The 21,729-nt window shown below is 37.0% G+C and overlaps 1 protein-coding gene across 8 annotated transcripts in view; it reads right to left on the reverse strand.

The window, feature by feature from the left end:
- Positions 1 to 1,739: 1,739 nt before the first annotated feature.
- adgrb2 (adhesion G protein-coupled receptor B2) overlaps positions 1,740 to 21,729 on the reverse strand; it is a 450,506-nt gene continuing 430,516 nt past the window's right edge. For all 8 annotated transcript variants that reach the window (XM_053490019.1, XM_053490013.1, XM_053490018.1 and 5 more), the window contains one exon: positions 1,740 to 2,440. In XM_053490019.1, the coding sequence (XP_053345994.1) occupies positions 2,261 to 2,440 (180 nt within the window). In that variant the 3' untranslated portion in view covers positions 1,740 to 2,260. The remainder of the gene's footprint in view (positions 2,441 to 21,729) is intronic.

The following is a 21,729-nucleotide window of genomic DNA, read 5'->3' on the forward strand; positions in this document are numbered from 1 at the left end:
AAAAGGTAACTGGTTGTGCCACCCTTGGCAGCAACCATCACACCATCACCACCATGTTTGTCTGTTGATATAATTTTCTTTTTACGAAATGCTAAGTAACATGATGCACACTTTCCAAAAAGTTAAAGTTTTATCTTACCAGTCCACATGGACACTGACCTTAACTGGGGTAAGTAAGGTCTGCAGGTCTTTTAAATGTTGTCCTGGATTCTTTCATGAGCTCCTGGATGACTCATCATTGTGATCTTAGAGTAATTTTGGTAGACTGACCTACCAAAACTTAGAAGGTTCACCACTGTTCAAAGTTTGTGGATAATGTCTCTCACTATAGTTTGCTGAAGTTCCAAAGTCTTAGTTATGGCTTTGTAACCCTTTCCAGAGTAATTCATGTTGATTAAGCTGTTTCCTAAATTTCTTGTTGCTTTGTGAGAGCATACATTTTAGCATGCTCCACTTTGTCAGACACATGGTCTATATAAGTGATTACTTGATTCAACAGGTCTGGCAGTAATCAGGTTTGGGTGTGGTAAATAAAATTTAACTCAGCTTTGAAACAAGCACAGTTCATTCATGGTTTAGCAAGGTGGGTATGTTCGTACATCTGTTTTCCCTATTAAATGAAATTGTCATTTTAAAATGTTTATCTTTGTGTAAAATTATCATTTGTCATTTAAGTGTGAAAAATACACAACAAAATGAAAATCCAGTAAGGGGCAAATACTTTTTTAAAGCAGTATGTGTGTCTTAATTTGATCTCTTAGTATCTCTTAATCCTGAATTAATAGAAATTTTAATAAAATCAGTTTTGTGGGACCAAATTAAACCTTGAGATAGACTGGCATAAACTTTTTATACACAGTCTCAGAAATGGAGGTACCAGACTGTACTGTTCACTGTCTCTGGTGTGTGACCATTAAGGTGACATATTTATAACTTTAGTAGGCTATGGATCAGAGAAGCTACATGCAGGGGAAGGCTTTAAAAGTACATCAGTGGTCCTTAAGATCCAATTGTGTACCTTCAATTACTTTCAAACATTACCTTTCCAATAAATGAAAAGAAAAAGTACAGTCCTGTACCATTTATTTCTGTGAGCATAAGCAAATAATGCTCTTAACCTGAAATTACTGTATTCCACTCCCTTTTGGAATAAATTCTGACCTTTTTGCCTCTCATAGGACCTTAGGACAACTTTAGTACAGATCGGAAGCACTCATGGGGGGTAATAAATCTCTCTCGGCCTTGCTGATGTAGGCTCCGCTGTTATGGCATGGCTTCGCTTTTTACAAATTCTGTTATTGAGCCTCTATTACAAATAGACTTTGCGCTAACAGATAGTTTAGGGTCACTGGCAGCAGACTTTATTTTCCTCCATTTTAAGTGGATAGCAGCCACTGAATCAACGCGGAATCAATAAGCACTTCAAGCAGTGGGTGAATGATACTACAGAGCAGAGAGAGATACTGCCGGACAGCTGCGTTTTATCTAGCAGAAATAGGATCTCCATAAGTGTTTTCAGCTGAGATGAACAGAAGCGAGGGTAAATTGGAACTATACTTCTTTCTGTCATGATTATTAGTCTTCTGTTATGCAGATGATCTTGTGAAAACACAAAATATGATTGCTATAAATTTAAACAAAAAAAAGAAATGAACATAGGGAAAAATACACAGTCATAGAGGGAATAAAATTGGACTTGCACACAATTCTTTTTTTTTGTTTGTTTTAATCGTCCACTGTTTAAGCAAATGAATTAAACAACGTTGGGAAAACCGAAATAAAAATGACAAGTTCAAAAGTGGTTTGATTCTTGATCCTATTAATGAATCGTGTTAAACCTCCCCCCCCCCCCCCTTCCTCCAAATACAGAGTCATTTATTAGGAAAGACAGGACATAAATGTTGAACAGAACCCTATGGTGCCGATCAGTCTGTGAAACAAGAGAAAGGGGGTAATTTTTTTTTTTTTATCTCTATAAAAAGGATGGTGCAGAAATATTTTTTTTTCAAATTTCCAAATGTGTGAAAGAGAATCCTTTCCAGAGTAAAATCAATACATTTCAGAAACAGTTTGTTAAAAATTCTCCCATATACTCTCCGAGCCCCATTTTCATTCACTGAAAGTGTCCATGTGAAAATATAGAAGTCTTTTTTTTTTTTTTTTTTCAATGGTCTATTCTCGTAAACAAATGTATAATCCTTTGATAGATTCTCCTTTTGGTAAATCTCATTCCATTTCTCTGTGTGTGTTCTTTTTTTTTTTACACTTCAGTCTGGAAGTCTCCCTCAGACGTGTCTGGAGTGTTTGCTGGAGAAGCATCCCAAGCTTTACTGTGCAGCTCCACTCGATCCAATTTTTGTCCCCCAGAGCCCGATGATGGCTCAGTTGTCATTGTCTTAAAGCTGTCCCAGGATTGCTTCTCATCTGCTGTGGCCTTGTCCTGTGTGTGAACATACACACATGTTGAAGGTTGAAAGGTCATTCATTAGAAAAGACATTTCCCATCACAGCTGTATACAGATATTGTCTTGTCTTTTGCAGTATTAGCAGTTTTGCCCGATCTCAACAAAATAACAAATATAGTGGCAATTTGAAAAAAATAACTTATAATTAAAATGGAATGTTTGACCTTCAGAAAGGAGTTTAATTTTCTTCATCTTTATGTGAAAAACAAGTTCAACAGATGGTCATAATTGTATTGTGTCTACTGCACGAAAAGATTTTAAATCATCACCATTTACATAATTTTCTCTCCCAAACTGCAATAAAGATCTCACAACAGAAATGGTTCTTACCAATCAGCCATAACATTAAAAAAAAAAAAAAGCCACAGACAAAAGTACATCTAACCCTAGCAAATGACATTTTTCCTGCTTACATTTATTAGAGCTTTCACTGCTGATTCCTTTTTTTTTTTTTTGGACCACTAGCACAACCCCTCCATAAGTTAAGGTATGTTTTGTGTAAATTAGATGTACATGAGTTTAAATCAGTACATTGTGTATGCATATGACTTGTAAATAAGTGACTAGTGGGGTAGCTTGCAGGTTAAATCGTCACTCATTTTAACGACACTTTCATGAATTAGATATAGATTTGTGCATTTAACATTCTAAAGATGTACAGGCATACAAAATAGTACAGTAAGTGGCATTGTGGCACACTGTGTTATACTGCTAAATCATCCTTATACTTAGACGAAAGTCTAATTGATTATCGATCAATGGCATTAGATACAAATCACTGCCAACATGACATCAGGTTAACATATTGGTATAGAGCATATTTTAAAACAGAATACAGACACACATGGATGAACACCTGCTATACCAAGAGTGGTATACCACAGGGTTTCATTCTCGGCCCAATTTACTTCCTCCCAATTATTGAAGTGTTTGATGATTATCCCTTACTTTGAAAATTTCATACCTCCATTCCTTGCTGACTGCATGTGGTACACACCGTTGTATGTTTTATGGAGACTACTGCTATAATTTATTGTTATGTATTTTGTAAAAAGAGGACTGGGAACAAAAGTGGAGAAATCACAACATAAACATTTTTAAACACACAAAATGACAACAAAAAAAGACACAAATACAGAGTACAAAGAGCCGGAAAAAAAAAAAAGTTTTCTTTCTGTCTACATTTTTCTGCAGTCCCCTGACTTCTGCAATGTGCTACTGTCTGACCACAAGAGGGTGACAGCAACCTCGTTACCATTTCTCTAATGTACTGTAAAACAATGACAGTTGGCAAAATGAATACAAACGCTATGGTCCTGGAGACAATTTGCATATTAAATCCTAGAGAAGATATTTTGTAATGCGGAAGAGCCGCTAACATTGGAGTGGAACCAAACTTCATTCCCGGAAACATCCTAATGTGATTATGCTGCTTGTGATAGTCACCCCCTCCTCCCTTTCTCTCCCTTACACTCCCTCTGTCTGCATGCGCTTTACAATGATTCCCAACTATACTCTGTATCTTTTCCCACCCCGCTCTACCTGTCAGTTATTTTACCACTTACGTATACTCTGCAAGATCTTTTCACCAACGGCGGATAAAATGATCCATCACGTTCCCTTATCTAGCAAGGAAAAGGCAGGAAGAGAAAGAAAAGTTTGGGAATCACAGTAACGGACATGGTTCCTTTTTACCTTGATAGAGGGCTGTGTAGTCTTGGAGGGTTTGTGAACTCTATCAATCAATTTCTTTGTTTCCTTCACTGGAAAATGACAGTATTCCTACAGTATAAAAGCAAGATTCCATATAAATTGTGTCTAATCTACAACTCCCCTAGAGGGAAGATTGCATAGGGGATGCATTGAATGAAGTGAAGGCAAATAGCCTTACTAACTCGGTTTGTGTTTTGTTTGGCCCTGATGCAAGGGTAGCTGTTAATAAACCGTCAGCGTTTTTTTTATTTATTAACACCTTGTAGAACGGCCCACTATTATAAAAATAGGACACTAATTGTATAATAATTCAAAGATATGAAAACTTAAATAAATGTTTTTCTTTCTCTTAAGCATTATTCCATTATTCATATAGGCCCAAAAAGGTTTAAAAACATAAATAACAAAAATGTGTGAAAGTATATCTGACATCAATCCAACCTCGATTTTTATTAGGTTCATAACTATATTGCCAAAAGTATTTGTTCACCTTACTGTAACATGCATATCTTCTTCTTATTTGTCTTTCAGGGGTCGCAACAGCGAATCATTTGCCTCCATCTTACTCTATCCTCTGCATCCTCTTCTCTCACCCCAACTTACTCCATGTCCTCTCTCACTGCATCCATAAATCTCCTTTTCGGTCTTCCTTTAGACCTCTTGCCTGGCAGTTCCAACCTCAGCATCCTTCTACCAATTTTCTCACAATCTCTTCACTTAACATATCCAAATCACCTCAATCTTCCCTCTCTGACTTTATCTCCAAAACATCTAACATGGGTTGTCCCTCTCATTCTTGATCCTATCCATCCTTGTCACTCCCAAAGAGAACCTCAACATCCTCATCTCTGCTTCCTCCAACTCTGCCTCCTGTCTTTTCTTCAGTGCCACTGTCACCATCTTAACATGCATATGAACTTGAGTAACATCTGATTCTTAATCCATAGGGTTTAATGTTGGCCCCACCCCCTTTGCAACTATAACTGCTTCAACTCTTCTGAGAAGTCTCTTCACAAGGTTAAGGAGTACATTCGTGACTCTGTGCAGGCCAGTCAAAATCTTCCACACCAAATTTGCTCATCCATGTCTTTATGTATGTTGCTTTGTGCATATAGTCATGTTGTCATGACCAACAAAAGTTTATTTACAGTATATACGTAAATTCAGCCTGAACCAATTATTTGGCTCAAGCTCATTTAAAACCAGAGGACATAAGACTTAATAGGATACAGAGCCTAAAGCATCAACTTATTTAAAAATCACCACAGTGCGTTGCATTATTATTCGTTGCTTTAGTAATTCCACACTTGCACTGCAACACTTTGATCAAAAAACAACAACATAAAATCTAGAGTCATCTCTTTTTGTTTAAAGTGCAGTTCAGCTTTTATGAGTCAAGTGTCCCTTGTGGCAAGACGTACTGTAGGACATCATAGTAATTTTAAAGTCAAAAGGTAATTGAGATGATTCCTGAAAAATACTTAATAGATATAAACAAAATAAAAAAATAGCAAAAAATTTAAAAACTAATTTTAGATACATATTGTTTAAGTAAATTATTAATATGGATAAAGCTGAAATTGAAACAGAGGTCAGTGTCCATGTTCTACATTCTACATCATCATTCACAAATGAGTAGGTTTGTACATCTGGTTGAGTTTATCACGGTGGGACTCTAAAAAAATAATTTACCATCTGGCACGAAGTGAAACTAACCACGATAAATTTAGCTTTATATTGGGACATTCACTGCAAATTTAAATTGTATGTTTTATATTACTCTGGAGTAAAATGATTGATTTTTTTTAAATGTTTTTTTTCTGTTTAAATCTACTAAATAGTTTTTATAGTAATGGAGTCTGTAAGGGAGCGTCTAAAAAGTGTAAGACCTGGACAACTGTGTAAGATTCTACCAAGATTATAGTAGTCTATTCGAGAGGATACGTAATGCGTCTTAGTGTCATGGCACATTATATTCAGAGTATGATATATATTTAATTTATATATACACACAACATATTTATTAATGATGAATAATTATATGCATTTTTAATTTTATCATGCCATCTTAGCAACTACAGCAAAATAGGTGTTTATAAGTGTTTTTTGCTAAATTTTATTTCATTAAATTCTGTATTGCAGTTCACTGAAACAAAATTGACTCTTAAGTGACTCGAACATTACAGCAAGTGCTCTGGCAGATGTAATCATGCATGTACTGCACAAAATATTTTTTTTATGATTTTGGTAAATTTTTATGTCAGTGGCATTCTAGCTTTGTTTCCTCACATTTAGCTCATATTGTTTGTTAGCAAGCAAATAAGTACCCTAGAAAGGGGCAAAAGAGAACAGCCGAACATTTTGCAAGCTTTAAAGAAAGAAAGCTAGCTGTTGCACACAGTGAAGATTCTGCCGAGAGCAACAGCAGCACCGTGTCTGGCCTTTCAAATGCAGAAGGTAGAGTAATCAGAGTTTTATGGGGGTGTTGTATCAGACATGTGCAAAAATCAATCTCCTGAATCAATCTTGCTCACGCATGTTCACTCTCTCACTCGCTGAGACCCAGACACTGAAGCTATGTACTGTAGTAAAGGCGGTTCTTGTGCGCACTAGGAAATAATTCTGCCACCGCCACTGCATTACAGAATTGCAGTAGTGTTGCGATATAAAAAAAGCTCTTGTACAAACCAGGATTTGTATTTTTAAGTGACTCCCATGATAAATAGCAAAAAAAAAAAAAAACATACTCACTTGCAAAATATTAAATTTAGGCGGATATTTTAAACATTTAGTTTAACTGCATATTCTGTTTGATTAAATTGGTTTAATTTTTAATTAATGACACAAAAAAAATGGTTTACCCGTTAAGCATTAACAGTATCTTGCGGAGCCCCTAAAGAGACATGGATGGATGGGGAGGGGAATTTTGGAGGAAAAAAGGAAAAAAAGAAACAGGACATGGGATGCGAGGGGAAAAAATAGGAGGAAAAAGGGAGGGAAAAAACCCAAGACTCCAGCTCAATCTTCCAGCGCCCAAATACAGAAAGGGCAAGCTTCGGGTACAAACTGAATGTCTTGAAATTTTAGGCCCAACTGAAAGTAAAACTCAGCTACTCAGTATTATACTCAGTAATTCTCTCCATGCCTGTCTAACAACGCATGTGTAACTGTAATCCAAGATTTATCTTACCCGTTTGCTTCTTCCTTTATTTTTTATCGATTGGCGGCAAGCTTTTAGGTGCATTACTGACACTTACTGGACTGGATCGGTAACACTCTCCTTCCCAGTCATGGATCAAGTTTCTCATTACTGCCACTTGCTAAACTAAACTGGTAACACTAAGTTAAGTTTCGCAAGATCTCGCAAAATGTTCGCGAGATCTCGCAAAACTTGACTCCAGTCCCATTTTTTCCTCCTCCCCCCCAAAAAACATTTTTTCCACCCATGTCCCATTTTTTTTTCTTTTTTAGTTTTTTTTAAATATTTTTTTCCCCACCCATGTCCAGGTTCTTTTTTCTATTTCTTCTTCTAATTTTTTCCACCCATGTCCTTTTAGGAGCTCTGCAGTATCTACTTGCAGCTGAAGACATGCAAAAAAAAAATTGTCATTGATCATCAGTGGTTGGGAAGGTATTCTTTAATTAATTTTCAGTATCCTCTTTATCATGGTCATGTACACACATTGAGTAAAAATCCTGCCTGCAGGATTGGGTTTCAATAAGCAATCATATATTATTTAAGTCTGTGTGTAACTGTACTTGTTATCTGGAATATATTTCCTGGTATACAGTACATGTGTGTGCACTTTTTCTTGTGGACCTTATAAGGTTTTAAGCTTCACCATTTACTGAACCATGAACAAGCTGGAAATCTGCCAACAGGTTTGCTTACTTCTTGACAAGTGGTAGTGAAATGGCCGAAATAAATGTAATAGGGTAAACACCCACAAGTCCAGAAAAATCACAGATTTATTTAGCCATTTTCCCTACCACTTGTCTGGAAATGAATAAACTGTCGGACAGATTTCAAGTACAGTTACAAGGAGAAAGAAACACACTACTCTGTGCAACCATCGTTCTATGACTGCAAGGCCCATTTCCTTCTGAGTTTGCTCATTTCCTGGACAGATCCCAGTAGTAAAGTCATTACCTCTTGACCGTGACCTCTTGTGGATAGTCTACAGAGGGTCCCATTTATGTCAGATTTTCTAATTATATTATAATCTCAATCCAGGGGTGATTGCATTAAACGATCCCTAATATGTCTCTCCCTTGTTATAGGAAAAGATTTTAAATCTACATTAAACCTAGCTGGAATAACATGGTCACTGAACTATTTTCCAATAACAGTTGTGCACTTAACCACATAATTATGACATAATACTGTCCTAAAATAGAGCAGTGATAAATGTTGAGCTCAAACCTTGCTAAAAGTCAGATTTTTTTAATTTTATTTTGACATACTATCAATGTGAGCCGTAAAAACTTTTAGTATTAATGCGTAAAGAAGAACTGTAATATGAAATGAATAATGAAACTAAAAGCCAATAAGGGACTTAGGAATCTTCTTAAAAGCATTGCTTCCAGGTTCTCATCAAAATCCTGTCACTGAGCAATGACTCCTTTTCTATATGGCATGACTGCAAAGAAAAAGAGTTCAATGCATTCAATTTTAACAGATGTTTTACAGATTATTACAGATGTTAATTGCTAATGCATTGTGAAACTTACTGTATCTGCAGTATCTTAAACTGGTGTGTGGTTGTGCACCATTAAGTACTTCGAGAATTAAACAAATATATTAGACTAGGGTTAGTAACCATCAACGCTTATTTAATAATAGTTAAAAGGTTAAATCTAAAAAAAAGCTGATCAGCTTTTATGTAATCAGTGATGAAATTATTTCAGGATCAAGCCTACATACATGTCAGCCTATATTTTCTGTACGGCAGAACTCTCTGCCTAACTTGTTAATTTAAAGAATTGCATAATTATATCTTTACGTTTCATACATTGGAGGATCCGAAAGCAGTCTTTTCTTAGAAATTCTGTTTGTACAGTACAGTCTAATATATCTATATATCTGTATGTCTGTCCAGCTGATTTTGTTACAGCATCACGCAAAACTGTCCTGACAGATTTTAATGAAACCTTGCCACTCTTTTGGTATTTGCCTGAAGTTAAATCTGCACCATAAAGTAAATCAAATCTTCTTGTTTATGCTTGTTTGAAAAAAGTTGTCCTTTATTGTTGTCAGGCAAATACACACCACTTTTAAGTAGACTGTTACATCGCACACATTTTAGCGCATAACAGTGACAGTTTGGATATTTTCAACCTCACCGCATTAAGGGTCATTTCTGTGCCTTCCACATACTTTGTATTTACGGTAAACACTCATATTGATTGGCTCTGTTGAGCCATGCCCACTTTGAGGGCAAAAACGCTATATTTGTCCAAAAATGAGCTGGCTGCTGTAAGTTAATTACTGCTCATACTGTCCCTTCTACTCAACATTTTGATTTACTTTATGGTGCAGATTTAACTTCAGGCAAATACCAAAAGAGTGGCAAGGTTTCATTAAAATCTGTCAGGACAGTTTTGCGTGATGCTGTAACAAAATCAGCTGGACAGACATACAGATATATAGATATATTAGACTGTACTGTACAAACAGAATTTCTAAGAAAAGACTGCTTTCGGATCCTCCAATGTATGAAACGTAAAGATATAATTAAAAGAGCTAATTTTGACAAAAGCTTTTTTTTTTATATTTATATAGTTAACCATCCACTGTCATGGTTAACGCCTGTAATACTAAAAAAAAGTCATTAAAAAAAGATTCACAGGAAGATCAGTTACCATTGTTAACTGTAATGTTTAGTAAAAATAATATCTAGGCAATTTAACATACATGCAATTTCTGTTCATGAGAACCATGATGCACTTTTTCAGATTTGTGGTTATGTTTTATTGTGGTTTAATGTCTTTAGTAAATTACAGTATACCCTTTAAAATGCTGCTTGTGAAAAATTAAATACATTTAGTTTTGTGTAGAGTCTGCAATGTTAAAATTTTTCTACAAAGACTACCTTGATGTATTTCTACTACATCAAATTCCACCACAGCTTCATTCAGCATTCACTAATGGGCTTTCAGACTTACTCTGGGTGTGTGTTTGACTTTGCCGTGTTCCCCCTGTTGACACTTGTTTCTAGGAAAAAGATTCGGCTAAGAATGGTGTACAGATTTCATTCAAGTTAGTACAGTGCAGGTCTCCGTGGAACTCGACAAGACCTCATGACATTGATGTGTGAGCTATGCATCATTAGAGAAATAATCCCTTGTAAACTGCTACGGCAAGTCAAGTATTAAAGAAATACCTAATTTACTCTGCTGTCATTCAATTTCAGGCTTGTTATGTTTGGTGCTCTCAGCCCAAGCCCTGCAGCGATGTACAGCCCGGGGCTCCACACACCACTTGAATAAGGAACACACATTATTACTTGTTATTTTTCCAGTTTTATCCTTCAAGGATTCCGTACATCATTGTGGAAGCCCTGAACCACAAGTCTTGAAAAAGGCCTTCAAGTCTTCTCATTATTTCAACATAAAATTTCCATATTTCAATGTTATTTTATGGTTGCAACTAAATAGCACATTATTTTGACATGTTACTTCTGGGATTGGGATTGTGCAGGTGAGATTTTTAAGGTTTTGTTTCTCTTTCTGTTCTTTTTCTTTATCATCTTCTTGTTTACCTTTTCTCTTTAACTTCAATTAAGTTCTAAGATTTATTCAGCGTATACATTGTGTAAGATTTGAGACTACATTATACAGTTTGTCATGTTGTTAGCAATTCCTATGAATAGCTTGTAGACACGAACATCACAATACATACTGTAGCAAAATTTATCATACTATATATACACAAGTAAAGATAAAATAATATTGATTTCAGATCTACATGCTTCAATCCATTTAAATCGAACATAATATTTTTTTTTCTAGGTTTAGTTTGGTTAGTCCGGACCAAAATAACCGCACGAAGACCCCTAAAAAGGGGTGCTCCAAATCTAAATCATCTGGCGAACTGGTGCCATGCACCGGGTAAAAAGCATACCAGACTAAAATAGGAGCAATGTACATCCCTGATGAATACACATTTTAGTTGGATTAATGCATGCCATCTCTTGTATCGTGTTAAAATGCATGTCTTGCAAATCTAGCACATCAACACTTTGTGTTTCATTTTGAAACTGTATGATTTTCCCAAAGTGCTAAATTCAGGCTACATCATAAACAATCATCAGGGAGACAATCAACCCACACCGATTCATCTCAATCGTGAAATTGTCTCTCTCATGTCAGAGAAACACACAGTAATCCACAACACAGGATCTTTTTTTCCTGTAGTTCCTTTTTCGGATCCCACAGCAGATACAGTTATTCTAACTAAATAAACAGAGATGACATTCTCGCATGGTTTGAAGTGGCACATTTTGATATGCTTGGATTTTTGTCTGTATGAAAAGAAATCAAACCAGTGGAAAACCGCAACACGTTTTCAAACTTGAGTTATTCAGACCAGAGCAAACGATCTAAGGTGTGAAAGCACCCTGACGATACTTTGGGTGTAGGTTTACCAAGACATCTATTGCCTGACCAGCTTCAGGTAAACTTGTGCCCATTGTAGCTTCACAAATCTGTTTTTAGCTGACAAGAGTGGCACCACATGCAGTTGCTTTAACAGATCATCTGCTTTAGGTTGAAATGTGAACTTTCAGCTCATTATGGTTGTAAAAGCCACTGTTTTTTTTTTTTTTTTTTTTCGATACCTCTGTATAAACACAAGTAATTGTTTTACATGGAAATACCAGGGAATGAGCAGGTTCCGCAAACACCCCATCAAGTCATAGAGATGACATTTCTCCCCCTTCGTTCTAATACTTGAAGTAAATGTTAACTAAAGCTCTTGACCTATGTCTCTATGATACTGCTTCATATTTGTCTGACTACATAATTGCATTTGCAAGTGCATACATTTGCTCCTTATAAGGTTTTCAGTGCATTAAATTCACTTGCATTATAGTTTTAGGATCAAATTTTAAATATAGCATTAAATGTTTTGGGATCTTTATTACTTTAATATTTTAAATTATTGTCCTATTCTTATGGTTATATGTATGATCAGAAACAAGCAGAAACATCAAAGTGCTGTATTACTTGTGGCACAGAGCTGTGCAAAATTTCATAATTGAAATTATCATGAAGTTATCAAATAGTTAAGTGTGCTGCTGAGATATCTAAATCAAATCATATCATCGTCAACCTTGATATTTCCTTGGTAGCACAATAAAGGCGGAAAATTAAGTTCAACTTAAGCCCTGGGTAAAATCTACAGATAGCAGAGTGCTGCAGAGATCAAAGGGCATTAATGAGGATCACACAGAAGGTAAACAACGCATATAGACAGAGTGGCGGAATTCTAAGGGGAGAATTAAATTCAAGTGCCAATGTACTTAATCCAAGTCATCTGTTTCACACCAGCTCCAACAGTGAAAAATAATCCCACATTCACGGTTTTATTGATGTGTGAATATGTAGATTTGTTGGCAAGTTTGATCATTTGAGAGAAAGAAGGTTGCACAAGAGAAAAAGTGAAAATGCAGCAGACATTCCAGAGAGGATTTCTGACCCTGCGTGGAGTGCTTAATTGACTGATAACGCTGCTGGCATTTTAAAAGCGCTGGTATTCCTGACTATTATGTAAATATGCTTGTTATTTAAACATAATTTTACATTTATAACAGAATTTTACAATGGATTTTGGACTCAACTTGGTGTTGGATGAATTTCTATGGGAGTTACTGTACAGGTACTGTGGGTTTAAATACCAGTTTAAAAAGCTTATGCATGACTTCAAGATGCATTAATGTGAAATGGTCTTCAGTGGCAACAACTCAGTTGTTTGTGGTTCAGATAAAATAATTAACTGGCTTATTCCAGGGTATGCACTAAGAAGAGATCCCAGGAGATGCTAAAGCTCATCCAATTTTGGACTAAAATTAATTACCACTCCCACTGTTTCAATGGATTAAACAGTCGTCACATTCCCTTTTGTGTTAGTTCACCTAAGTCTGTGTTGCACATTCATTTATGACCATGACAAATTAGCTTAAGCACAAATGCAATAGGGTTAATTTGCAAACTATGTTAAAATAATAAAAAATAAGGTCAAAAACTTTGTTAATACACAGACATAGACCATCACAACAGAAATACCCATCCATTTTTTTCTGGTCTATATAGCTACATTTCCCTTTCATGACTGTAAAATTTCAAATTATGTATATTTATGTTAAATATAGTTGCAAGCAAAGATAAGTGGGCCCAAGCACCTAGAGTCATTGTCCCACAGGGTGCACCAGAAGCACAGTTGGCACAGTGGGCAAATGCACTTAAAGGGGTGACATATCAGTACCACTATCACACAATATTAGAATAGGGAAAATATTAGAAAAGAGTCAGGACCTTCAAAACACCTCAGATGCTGAGAAAATATGATATCACACATAAACGTATTAACCACTTTTCGGCATAAGTTTTAAACTGACTCGTTTGAGGTATCAAAATCCCTCCACAATCTAGCATCCAGTTTGGTGGCAATCATATAAATCCCTTATAAGAAGTATATCAAAATCCATTGGGTGTGTTTTGCGAACAACCCAAAATAACTGACTTCCTGTTGAGTAGAGCCCATGACATGAAATGTGAAAGTTGTTCAGCTCAATGAACTCTAAATGTGTACTGGGTTTCGCATGAATATGTGCAATTTTGTTTAAGCTATGCAGCAAAATTTCTGGTGTGGGCCATGTGAGCCACACCCAGGGCCAAGACTCTTAGGCATCCTAATGGTAGCAGATTCCAACCTGTCTGCCGATTTTAACACCCCAAAAAGCCCTGGATGCTGGAAAAAAATCCTAAGCTATACAATTATGAATAATTGATAGTGGCTAATTAATCTCAGCCGAGCCACGCCCAGGGCCGAGACTCTTAGGCATTCTAATGGTAGCAGATTCCAACCTGTCTGCCGATTTTATAACTTGTTGAGCATTTTAACATCCCCCAAAAGCCCTGGATGCTGGAAAAAAAAATCCTAAGGTATACTGTACAATTATGAATAATTGATAGTGGGTAATTAATTGCAGATGTAAAACTTCTAGATGTCTGTATGGGTCACTAACTAACGAACTGGAATAAAGAAATTGAAATGGGTTGACGGGTAAGATATGGATGATGGAGTTTAATCAAATGTAAAGAAATGTTACCGTATAAATTAAACTTAGCTAAGCTAGCTATGTTCTGTTAACTGGGCTAAGTAGATACACACATGAACAAAATTGTTGGTACCCTTTGGTCATTGATAGAAAAACTCACAATAGTCACAGAAATAACTTTAATTTGACAAAAGTAATAATAAGTAAAAATTCTATGAATGTTAGCCAATAAAAGTCAGACATTTCTTTTTAACCATGCTTCAACTAAATTATTTAAAAAAATAAACTCATGAAACAGACCTAGACAAAAATAATGGTGTGACCAAAGGGACATGTTATTTCAAGGTGTGTCCACTAATTAACATCACATGTTTCTACAATCTTGTAATCAGTCAGTGGGCCTATATACAGTATAGAGCTCCAGGAGGTCACTGTTGTTGGGTGACATGGTGTGTACCACACTCAACATGGACCAGAGGAAGTGAAGGAAAGAGTTGTCTCTTATGTTAAAGGTAAAGGCTATAAGACCATCTCCAAACAGCCAGATGTTCGTAACTACATTTGCGAAAATTTTTCAGAAATTTAAGATCCATGGGACTGCAGCCAACCTCCCTGGACGTGGCCGGAGGAGAAAAATGATTTTGATGACAAATCAAAGAGATGGATAGTCTGAATGGTAACAAAAGAGCCCAGAAAGGCTTGTAAAGAGATTCAAGGTGAACTTCATGCTTAAGGAACAGTGTCGGATTACACCATCCGTCGTTGTTTGAGCCAAAGTGGACTACATGGGAGATGACCAAGGAGGACACCATTGTTGAAAACAAATCATTAAAAAGCCAGACTAGAATCTGCCAAACTACCTGTTGACAAACCACAAGGCTTCTGGAAGAATGTCCTATGGACAGAAGAGACAAAAATTGAACCTTTTGCCAAGGCACATCAGCTCTATGTTCACAGATGAAAAAATGAAGCATATCAAGAAAAGAACACTGTCCCTACTTTGAAACATGGAGGAGGCTCCGTTATGTTCTGAGGCTGCTTAGCTGCATCTGGCACAGGGTGTCTTGAATCTGTGCAGGGTACATGAAATCTTAAGACTATGAAGGGATTCTAAAGAGAAATGTGCTGGCCAGTGTCAGAAAGTTTGGTCTCAGTCACAGGTCATGGGTCTTGCCACAGGACAATGACCCAAAACACTTAGCCAAAACCACCCAAGAATGGCTAAGAGGAAAACATTGGACTATTCTAAAGTGGCCTTCTATGAGCCCTGACCCCAATCCTATTGAGCATCTTTGGAAGGAGCTGAAACATACAGTCTGAAAAAGGTGCCAACTGCCAAGGAACAACTAGAGCAGTTTCCCCATGAGTTTTTTTAAAATAATTCAGTTGAAGCATGGTTGAAAAGCAATGTCTGACTAAAATTTATAGAATTTTTAGTTATTATTACTTTTGTCAGATTAAAGTTATTGCTGTGACTATTGTGAGTTTTTCTTTCATTGACCGAAGGGTACCAACAATTTTGTCCATGTGTGTATGTTTCAACCAAAAACCAGGATCAATTCGTTTTCCACATTTATGGATTAATCAGATTTAGACAACTGCCAAGACAGCGATGCCCAGAGCTTTCACAGTTGAGCTTTAAAAGCAGTCTTTAAAAAACCTTTGTGTGACATTATGGAGGGTTTGTCTAATTCTTATACAGTCTATGGTTGAACGCAAAATATACAGTAGGAGCCATCCTAAACAGCCGCCTGGACCATGGCAGAACCATGACAACTCCGTGCACAATCACTAAAAGTGTTAAATTAACAGTGGGAGTTTTATTGTGCAGAAAATGAATGTCATTTGTTTTTGTATACCAATAGTAGAAGGTAACTACAACTGATGTACCTATGGAGAGTTTTTACTTCTAATATTCCTTTGGGTCCATGAACACAAAATCTGTGTTTTGCTGTCAATGCTTGTATATTAATCTCCTTTATGCTTTTTTTGTGCATCTCAGCAGTCGGGAAATAAAAGGAAATAACAATTTAGGGAACTTAACATTTGTGATTATGTACCAGCTCGGACACATCTAATATTATTATGGCCTAACTTTAGGCATGCTGAGAGGCATGAGCTGGCATCCAGACAGGTAATCTTGGTTAATTTCTGAGCAGGTAGGTTATTTATTTGTTCGCTAATTTCGTGGCAATTTGGCAGATGATGGCCAATTTATCCTTGTTGGATAGGTATGTACTGGATGATGATTTGTATTATTATCCAGTTGTTTAGCTAGTGAACCCACGTGTCTGATTAGGAGTGAAAGAATAAGAAACCATGTTTCTTTGTGTTTAAAACTTTTGTAATACAAAGCGAGAGGGAGTCCCGCTCTCAGTTTTTGATAGCGTGCTACCATTATTAGGCTCGCGCTTAACGTTTTTGGCAGGCTAGAAAACAAAATACACAAATTAGAAAATAAAACACACAGAACACAGGTTGGGTGATAAAAATACATGCACTTGATAACAGTGTCAAAGTTTTGTTTTTCTTATCTTGTACTCATGGTGTATTTTCGGCTAGCTAGAGATAGTGAGCTACTTCATCCAAGATCTAACCTTTTTGGAGATACAGTGGAACCTCGGATTGCAAGTAACGCGGTTTGCGAGTGTTTCACAGGACGAGCAAAGATTTTTAATAAATTTTGACTTGAAAAACGACCACTGACTTGGTTTATATCCTCTTGCGCTGCGAAATTGTAGGTAATTGTCTCCCCTGCTGGGTCTTAGTGCTCGTCTCTTACTGGTATAATCAACATCTGTGCATGCGTGTACTGTTAACTATAACACTGTGACCACATGTGTGTGAAACATATTTTTTTGTGTTTGTAAGTGTGTGTGTACAGCGCGCGTGTATTGTTTTTTATAACACACGTGTGTGCGCGCGTATAAGGCAAAAGCAAGTCTCATTAGTAAGTCTCTACCTCTCTGTATCAGCCTGTTGTGTGCGCGCACGTACACACACACACACAAACACACACACACACACAATCTTGCCTTCTTTACAGCCCTCCTCCCACCGCCATCTCCTATCGGCTTCCCACACACATACAGGCGCACACTCTCTGCCTTACACAGAAACTCTACGTTTCAAAGATAAAGTGCAGGTTAATTTTTTTTATTATTATTTATTTATTTACTCCCTTAATTTGTGCGTACGCCAGTGTCATTAACGATGTTACTTGCTATTTCTTCCGATAAAACAGTCTCTCCGTTAATGTAATCACACACAAACACATACACACACACAGCTTTCTGGCGCATAAACGAAAACACTTTGTCAGGATTTATTTTTCCTTTTTTTAAAGGTAAAGTGCAGGTTAATTTTTATTTTATTTCTTTTTTTCCAATTTTCTTTCCTAATTTAGTCGTGGCCAATACCTCCCCGTCACTAGGGGGCTCCCACATTAAGGCTACTACTACCACTCAGCCGGGAGGGCCGAAGACTATCACGTGATTCCTCCGAACCGCGTGACGTCAGCCGACCGCATCTTTTTGAACTGCTTGCTCACGCACCATTAGGGGCGGAGTAACACACTCGGAGGAAAGCACTAGCTGCTCCTTCCACATGCGCGAGTTTACAGACTTTCCTGATTGGCTGTAGAGCCGTAATTGATGTGCCCACTTCCGTAATGAATCATGCTTGTAATCCAAGGTTCCACTGTATACCCTGAACGCACTGTTGGATGTGAACTACAGTACTATAGAAGTGTGCTTCCTGATTGAAGTTAAGTGAAGCAGCTGAGAGATTACCACAGGTTATTGCTATCACCATTCATAGAAGGTATTATTTCAAGTATAATTGTTAAGTAAAAAGGATATTATCTTTCAGCACTCTAGCAAATAAATCAATTGATAAATTAAACGCTATGCACTTAAGTGAAAGTGAATGGGGAGAAAGATGAAAAACATGTGGAAGAAGGACAGCGTATAGGATTTGTCCTGGACAAACAAGGTCATTGCTAAATACACAGGAGACAGAAGAAGAAGTACTGTATATAACAGTGGAAAAAAAAAAAGAGTAGAGAAAACGAGAGCGCTAAAAGCAGCAATCACAGCAGCATTCTGTGTATCGAGAGAGAGAGAGCTAAGGGAGTCATTTACAGATCTATGCTTGTTTGAGTATTACTACTGAGACTGCAGAGCGGAGAGGAGGAAAAGAACAAGTGAGTGGACTACAGAGGCTGGTCACGGCAGATCTGCTGCTCTCAAGATTTTTATTTTATTTTATTTTTTTTACCTTTTCCCTGTTTGATGCCTTCAGGTTTGCTGTCTGCTTGGTTATTGTCAAACTGTGGCGGAAGACATGCGGCGTGGAAACAAATCATGCATTAATACTTCACAATTGGACAAGTGATAATAAGTAAAAGGCACTGGAATTTAAATAAGAAGAGAAATAAAAGAAACAAAGCCAATAGAAACCATTTGTGCCTCTCGTGCTGTCGAGCACTTTGGGTCATGATTTCTGGCAATTCAGTAGCAAAGGTGGTTTTTATGGGCCCAGGTTTCTAGCCTCCTCCATTCTCATCCAGGTTTTTGGACCAGCAATGGGAAAGTAATTTTGTATGGGGAATAGGGTTAAGGCCCTTGCCTACAGGCCTAACAATGACAGCGTGTAAACCCCAGACCCTTTATAAGGTGGCCATATAAATCAACAATTCAGCAAATCCTTCATGGATTCATTCACACCACTGAAACAATAAACACATCGATTTTAAAAGAGCAAAGTGATCACACTTGTTTAATAGCACATCTCTGGCAAATTCTTTCATTAAGGTGATATGTAATTACAGACTGTGTGTCTGTGATGTTATTTTCACTTACTCACTAACTCACTGTCTATAACGCTTTATCCTGTACACAGGGTTGCAGAGGGCCTGGGGCCTATCCCAGGAGACTTAGGGCACGAGATAGGGTACACCGTGGATGGGCACACACACACGCTCATTCACACACTGCAAACAATCAGGGAATGCCACTTAGCCTAACCTGCATGTCTTTGGACTGTAGGAGAAAACCGAAGTACCTGAAGAAAATTCACCAGGCATGGGAAAAACATGCAAACTCCACACGTACTGTACAGACCCGAGGCCGAATTCAAATCTAGACAGGTCATTTTCATACAATGTAAAATGTCTGCACACTAGCATGCGGTTGTTTCTCCCGCCAGAGGCAAGGAGAAGTACGACTGCGAATCTTTTCCCAGTGGCAAAATTTTGGGGCAAGGTTTGAATCTTTTGTGTGCTTTTATAAAATAAAATTGGCCTGGAAATCTTGCTGAATGCTGGCACCCCTGGATAATGATATTAGCTGTACTCGCTGTGTGCGTGTGTTTGTCTGGCATTTGGAAAATACACCTGCTGTGTCAGATATAGTTCACTAAATAGCAGCCTACAGCATAAGTCAAATGTGATAGCCTTTTGACCTTTTCCTTGGTTTGTTTATAGATGCATAAGTAAACAATTGCCAGACTGTGCTAATTAGGCGGCAGGGCTATAGTTCAACCTGTAAAGGAACCATGGGCGGAAAATCAAACGGTTCACCGCAGCTGAGTCAACCGAGCTTATTTATCAAGTAGCAATGTGCTTGACTTTTAAAAGCATTACAACAAAAAACAGACTACTCCTACTTTTCACACCAATTTGGCAAAAGCATCTATCAGTATAAAGATCTGTTAATGGCGTCCAAAAAATTATGGGCCCTAGACCTCAAAATAAACAGAACATGTAGGGGGGTGTTAAGGCACTTCTACAAGGAGCTCCGCATGAGGGATATGGGATGGGAACAATGCCTTCAAGTCAAAGCTGCTACAATAAAATTATTGCTCTCCTCAATTTGGAGGATTCCTCATGTTGCGTCATTATTAATGCTGTCATGTCCCACCAAAATCCTCGGTCCAAGCCAAGGCGCTACCACCCCAAATTTTATATCCTACACCATTTTTTGTATCATATTATGAATGGGAGAAAACATTTTAAATAAAATTAGTAAATTGCAAATCAATTAAAGTGTATTGCAAATAGAAACAACAGATGGGGCATTGGAAAAGATGAGTATGTAAATTTGCTAACAAAGGCCAAAAGGATCATATAAGATCAGCATTGGGATTACAAAAATAACGGAAAAAAGGTCGATTTAAATGACAAATGTGTAATATAACCCAAAAAGCCACGACAAGGTTGGAGTGGGTGTATGCTATTAAATATTTTTACGTGAAATTACATTCAGGAAGAGAAATACAATTTGTTGAACTTGTAAAATGCTGGCTTTTTTAAATAAATAATTTCAGGAAAAATACTTGAATTTGACTATTAAGTGAAATCCATAAACAAACTTTTTTGCTATAATCATTTTTGTCTTTAAAAACTTTTGTACTTGAGGAGTTTTTGATCTCTTTCTCTTAAACGGCTTATGAATGTGAATGTTAATCTAATCAGAAATATAGTGTAATATAATTGTATATATAAAACTACCAGGCACTGCAAATTAATGCAACCGGGCAGCATCTGATTTTTTCCTTTCTGTGTGAGCATCTTACATCTTAATTGGCACCAGCCCTTACATTACCACTGTTCTCTTCGTCTCTTTATGTGTGATTTAGTTTAGTTCTCCCTCTCAGCTTCCTCATTAAGCTAGCCCGTGCTCAGCCAACGCGGCGGCCAGTAAAGAAACACAATTTAACGGCTAATTTGTGTGAACCAAAAACAGAGACGAGCTCGAACTACGGAGGGCGCGGTGTCATCTAGAAACATGTTAATGAGCCAAATCAATTATTCAATTAATGGCTTGATTATGCCGCGCAGTGCTCGGTTTGAAAGATCAACGACTGCTAAAGGATAGGAAATGAGAGGACAAATTGGTGAAAAAGCACCTCGTGACCCTGCTGCAACACATTATTAAAAAATATCAGAATAAATTTAGCATACATTTTAACTAATGATAGGAACGCGTATGGTTTAATTCTTTGTATAAATTAAATAGCTTACTAAACATTTCATTAACACACAGAATGACATAAATAGCAACAGAGAATGAAGCTGTGTGTGTGTGTGTGTGTAAGAAGGAGAGACAATAAAGAAGAGAAAGAAGAGCAGATTTTGTAACTATAAGCAATTATGAACATAATTAGAGATTACTCTATAATACCTATAAAAACTTTTTAACTGTATATGTTACATAATACCAGGGGAGAGTAATTTTGCGATTTTTAAAGTTTTTTTTTTTTTTTTAAAC

The sequence above is a fragment of the Clarias gariepinus genome, chromosome 28 (assembly GCF_024256425.1).
Source record: "Clarias gariepinus isolate MV-2021 ecotype Netherlands chromosome 28, CGAR_prim_01v2, whole genome shotgun sequence".
NCBI lineage: Eukaryota > Metazoa > Chordata > Actinopteri > Siluriformes > Clariidae > Clarias > Clarias gariepinus.